A 6,000-nucleotide genomic window follows, 5' to 3' on the forward strand; every position below is an offset into this window, starting at 1 on the left:
CTAACCACTGTGCCACCGTCCCACCCAAGGGACAAGATAATTGACCAGTTCATCCTTTTCTCATTGGTATAACCTTGCAGCTCTGCATCACCTTTGTGAATCCTTTTTGGAACCTTTTACTGACTCGATAATCCTGGCTGCAATATGGCGACTAGAACGACACACATGAAGGAGCAGTAAAGGAAATTTAGTTCGCCCACTACAAAATCAAGTTAGGCAGGGAATGAATCCTTATGAAACCTCACATAGGCTAGTAAGTGCTCAAACTCAAAAGCACATCTTCCAGTGATTTGTGTATTGAATGACAAGCTCTTGCTTGAGAACCAGTATAACCTAATCCTGTCTGTTAGAGATAAAAATTGATTTCCATCTTTTTAGTCAGCTAGGAACACAAGTGGATAACTTGGCCAATAAACCAGAACGAAAGCGTAGACGTGTCACGGGTAAACATTGGGCATAGCCAAAGTAAAATGGTGTAACAGGCAATAAATTGCAGGTGATTATTCGATTAAAAAGCTGAGTTCTAAACTCGAACTTGCACAGTGGGTGATAAAATGTGTAATTGTGGGGCACGATATAGTTGCTTGTGTGATTCACCACTTGCTGCCGTCCCCATCCCATGCGTATCACCATCTGGTACTAATAACTCGTGTATCACTTTTGTTACTTAACAGAAAGAAAGAATTTCCAAAAACACACAAAAGCTAGAATTCAGTCGAAACCTTATCTAGATCAAACATGCATCGTCTTACCTCGAGCCACACACAGGGGGCGCGATTCTCCCATGCCGCGCCGTGCGGGAGAATCGCCGTACGCGCCATTTTTTCCTGCGGCGCCGTTCCACAATTCTCCCAACTAGCGAGAACGGCGTCATCGAAGCCGGCGCCACGCCTGCCGGAGAATCGCCCGAGGTACCAAGTACGGCGATTCTCCAGGCCCCTCACCGAAGTCCCGACGGCGTGAGCCCAGGTCACACCGTCACCGTTCACACCTAGTAAATAAATTCGTCAGCCAGTTGTGCTGGGGGTGGGAGGGCCGGTGCTGGGGGTGGGAGGGCCGGTGCTGGGGTGGGAGGGCCGGTGCTGGGGGTGGGAGGGCCGGTGCTGGGGGTGGGAGGGCCGGTGCTGGGGGTGGGAGGGCCGGTGCTGGGGGTGGGAGGGCCCTTGGCGTAGGATGCCACAGTGGCCGGGGGTGGGGGGGGGGGGGGTTGGCGAAGGATGCCGCAATGCCCAGGGTGGGGTGGGGATTGGAGGAGGGGGTGGAGGTTGGAGGAGGGGGTGGAGTTAGGAGGAGGGGATGGAGTTAGGAGGAGGGGGTGGAGGTAGGAGGAGGGGGGTGGAGGAAACTGTTCAGAAATAGAGAAGCTCGCAGGGCTAAATCGCTGGCTTTGAAAGCAGACCCAGGCAGGCCAGCAGCACGGTTCAATTCCCGTACCAGCCTCCCCGAACAGGCGCCGGATTGTGGCGTCTAGGGGCTTTTCACAGTAACTTCATTTGAAGCCTACTTGTGACAATAAGTGGTTTTCATTTTCATATTTGTGTGTGTCATGTGAGTATTTGTGTGTGTGTGTAAATTGATGTGCCATCAATGAACACAAAATGAGTAGCGAACGTAACTGAGGCTTTAATAAACTAAACAGAAAGCCTCCTGGCCTCTGATCCCGAACTGGGTCAGAGGCGGAGACCAGCCACCTTTATACCGAGCCCGAGGGGAGGCGGGCAGTGGTTTACCACATTACATGTAATACAGTAGCCGTTTACCACAATACACATATATACAACAGTGGTTTACCACATGTGTGATGTGTGTATTTGTGTGTGTAATGTAATACAGTAATGTAATGTTATACAGTGTGCATGTAATACAGTAGCCGTTGACCACAATACACATATTATATACAACAGTGGTTTACCACATGTGTGATGTGTGTATTTGTGTGTGTGTGAGATGTGTGTATTTGTGTGATGTGTGTGTGTGATGTGTGTATTTGTGTGATGTGTATATTTGTGATGTGCGTATTTGTGATGTGTGTATTTGTGATGTGTGTATTTGTCTATGTGCGTGATGTGTGTTTTTGTGTGTGTATTTGTGTGTGTGTGTATTTGTGTGTGTGGTGTGTATTTGTGTGTGTGTGATGTGTGTATTTGTGTGTGTGTGTGATGTATGGTGTGTGTATTTGTGTGTGATGTGTGTATTTGTGTGTGTATTTGTGTGTGTGATGTGTGTATGTGTGTGTATTTGTGTGTGTGATGTGTGTATGTGTGTGTATTTGTGTGTGTGTGATGTGTGTATTTGTGTGTGTGTGATGTGTGTATTTGTGTGTGTGTGTGATGTGTGTATTTGTGTGTGTGTGTGATGTGTGTATTTGTGTGTGTGTGTGTGATGTGTGTATTTGTGTGTGTGTGTGTGATGTGTGTATTTGTGTGTGTGTGTGTGATGTGTGTATTTGTGTGTGTGTGTGTGATGTGTGTATTTGTGTGTGTGTGTGATGTGTGTATTTGTGTGTGCGATGTGTGTATTTGTGTGTATTTGTGTGTGTGTGTGTGTGATGTGTGTATTTGTCTGTGTGCGTGATCTGTGTATTTGTGTGTGTGTGTGATGTGTGTATTTGTGTGTGCGATGTGTGTATTTGTGTGTATTTGTGTGTGTGTGTGTGTGATGTGTGTATTTGTCTGTGTGCGTGATCTGTGTATTTGTGTGTGCGTGATCTGTGTATTTGTGTGTGATGTGTGTACAGTAGTCCCCCTTTATAACGCGGGTGTTGGGGTCCAAGACAGCCACCCGCGTTGCATCCGAGCCGCGGATATCCACGATGGGGGTTTTAAATTTATTTAAAAATCTATGCTAGCGCTTCCCCTTGTGAGTCTACGGGGGGCGGGGGGAGAGGTCAGACCCCCGTAGACTCACAATGGGAAGCGCTAGCATAGCTTTTTAAATAAATTTAAAACCCCCATCGTGGATCCAATTAAAACAGTGTCAATTTCAGCGGCCGGAGAGGGAAGCTGCTCTCTCACTGAAACAATCAGCCGGCCGCTGAAATTGACACTGCCGGCTGCTCTCTCCCTCCAATCAGTACCCCAGCAGCCACAGCCTGAACCCCAGCAGCCACAGCCTGTACCCCAGCAGCCACAGTACCCCAGCAGCCACAGCCTGAAGCCCAGCAGCCACAGCCTGTACCCCAGCAGCCACAGCCTGAACCCCAGCTACAGAGGAGAGGGGCGATGTGAGACCATGCTGGTCTTGCAGAGGCCCATATGACCTCCTCCTGTGTTCTCTGCTCTCTCCCTCCAATCAGCCGGCAGTGTCAATTTCAGCGGCCGGCTCACTTTGATCTGGAGAGGGAAGCTGCTCTCTCACTGAAACAATCAGCCGGCCGCTGAAATTGACACTGCCGGCTGCTCTCTCCCTCCAATCAGAAACATTAAAACTTAAAAGTTGGATTGGAGGGAGAGAGCAGCCGGCAGTGTCAATTTCAGCGGCCGGCTGATTGTTTCAGTGAGAGAGCAGCTTCCCTCTCCGGATCAAAGTGAGCCGACCGCTGAAATTGACACAACTGACAGTTGGGGTCCATAAGCCCCCCCGCCGTATATCGCGAACCGCGGTATTGCGGAGCGCGGTATAACGGGGGACTACTGTATTTGTGTGTATTTGTCTGTGTGTGTGTATTTGTCTGTGTGTATTTGTGTGTGTGATGTGTGTATTTGTCTGTGCGTGATGTGTGTATTTGTGTATGTGATGTGTGTATTTCTGTATGTGTGATGTGTGTATTTGTGTGTGTGTGTACAAAATAAGCCGTTTGATATGCAATTCCCAGAACTCAATCTAGCGACTTAATGATGGCACCGAGTGCAAATAAATAGAGGAATACAAAATATTCAGTTAAAATACTGAGGGTGAAAGTCAAGACGAAGCAGAGTTTCGTTTTTTTAGGAATGTCTCCTTTGGTTGTGTTAATATTTTGGTCAGATTGCTCTATCGGCTCTTGCAGATTTATTCATAGTTCAGCACAGTATAGACTCAGACCTGTAGCGCGTCAATCCAGTCACTCCCCTGGGATGTTGGGCCTAAGCGGGAAGGATTCTCCAATGGGGTTTAGCCACAATGCAGCAAAGAGGATTCTGTTTGGTCGCTTTGCCACTTCTGAAGGAGAACTTCCAATCATGTTTTCCTTTGCTAAAAAGCACCTAAATCCTTTTGAAACCCATTGCTCCATTGCATTGTTCAGAGAACAGGTAAAGAGCATTAACGTTTACAGTTCACCAACTCTAACGCTATCTGAATTTCCACAAGAATGTTTGAGTTTGATACAAAGTAGAATCATTTTGAAGATGCAACATTAAGAACGCAGATATTTCTGCACTTGTGTGATTTAAAAAAAAAAAATGATTAAACCGGAACAAGGGAGCAGAGGATGCTTTTCTATTCGAAGCAATCAGGGTTGGGTGAGATGGGGGTTGTTCATGAACTGACCAAGCAATTAGCCCGTGGCTGTCAGACCAGGTTATCCACCCACGATTACCAATAAAACATTCACTGGACTCTGATAGCTATCTGAGCTGGAGTGAAGTGACTTCCTAACTAGATCAGACACACTACATTCACCGTATTTATCAGCTATGCGTGGCTTTCGATGGTCAGACAAAATGCATTTTTTCACAGGGGCGCAGGGGGAAAGTTGCATTCTGAGAACAGCGGGGTGGACTCGAGATTGAGTCTGCAAGGCCTTGGACGTTCGAACAAAATGAAGAGCTTTACTTAGAAGATGTTAACACGGCAGGCTGCAATGACAGACTGCCCCTTTGCCCACGCAAACGGCCATTGGCACCATCTCCACTGGCATCATGCAATCGATTTCTGAAAGTGCCCTGATTAGCAGCAAGGTTGCTCGTGAGGAAACGTTCGAAACACTTGGAATACACAACAAATAGGGCTCTCGATGGACTTTCAATTGCCAGAGTTTTCCCCATTCCTCGATAACGCAACTGTCAAGAAATACTCCACAATTTAAGAGAAAAAATGCATTCATGGCCTCGCGCCTCCCTACACTACAATCTCCTCCAAGTCAAACCAAATTAAGGTGCACGCCACATGGGCAACTCCACATTTGCTTGTTCACAATAACAAAGATTTCTTGCCAACGCCTGTGAAAGCTGCTTAAGCGGATTGAAATACAACTCGCAGATCAAAATGCCCTCAAAGCCTGGGGTGGAGGTTTGTCACCAGCTGTGGTACAACAGTGGTCAGGGTCTCTTCAGTTTTAGTGGCTTCACTGAAGCGGAGATTAATGCAATATTAATGTGCTTCGGGGTTCGATTTGCTGCAAAACCGAGGTTGATTTAGAATGGAAAATGCAGTAACTTATGGAGTTTCCTATTGTTTCTTAGTCGCTGACTGGTATTTTTTTTTTTAACTTGCACCTTATCAGGTCTCACCTCCAGGATCTGAAAGACGTCACGCACAAGATCCATTACGAGACGTACAGAGTGCGACGATTAAATGAAAGCAATGTCAAGGGCTTGCAGAAGGAAAGCTACGTAGCCACCAAAGTCGAACTGGAGAACAATCTCTGAGACCCTGCCTCGCCGACCAAGAATAAACTTTAGCATTCACCATCTCCTCTGCATTGTACAGCTTTCGTATTTCAGATAGAACTGGAGAGAGAGAGAAAAAAAAAAGTGTTTTCTGTATTAAAGGAAGGCTATGGGGAATGAGAATTTCTATGTAGATCTTTTAATGGGGTGGGGGAGGGGGTGGGAGGGAGGGGTGGGTTGAAGAAAGAGTATTGTAATTCAGATATGTGGTTGCATATCATCTTGGTATCTCTGCGTTCCACTCTTGTCAATAGCGAGGTTGAGCTTTAAACATCAGGCTGGTGTACCTAGACGCGGACCAGTCTATATATTTGCTCCCATGTTCCTTTGTTGAGCTACAGTATTGCACAATGAATTTCTGTAGCTCTTGGTGGGTGCACTATTGTTAGGCCAGTGTCACACACAGTGT

The 6,000-nt window shown here is 46.9% G+C and overlaps 1 protein-coding gene across 9 annotated transcripts in view; it reads left to right on the plus strand.

Moving 5' to 3' along the window:
* Positions 1–5,714, plus strand: part of LOC119978086 (neuronal-specific septin-3-like) — a 400,144-nt gene extending 394,430 nt beyond the window's left edge. For all 9 annotated transcript variants that reach the window (XM_038819476.1, XM_038819477.1, XM_038819481.1 and 6 more), the window contains one exon: positions 5,426–5,714. In XM_038819476.1, the coding sequence (XP_038675404.1) occupies positions 5,426–5,570 (145 nt within the window). In that variant the 3' untranslated portion in view covers positions 5,571–5,714. The remainder of the gene's footprint in view (positions 1–5,425) is intronic.
* The last annotated feature ends 286 nt before the right edge of the window (positions 5,715–6,000 follow it).

This window comes from Scyliorhinus canicula, chromosome 15 (genome assembly GCF_902713615.1).
Source record: "Scyliorhinus canicula chromosome 15, sScyCan1.1, whole genome shotgun sequence".
Classification (NCBI taxonomy): domain Eukaryota; kingdom Metazoa; phylum Chordata; class Chondrichthyes; order Carcharhiniformes; family Scyliorhinidae; genus Scyliorhinus; species Scyliorhinus canicula.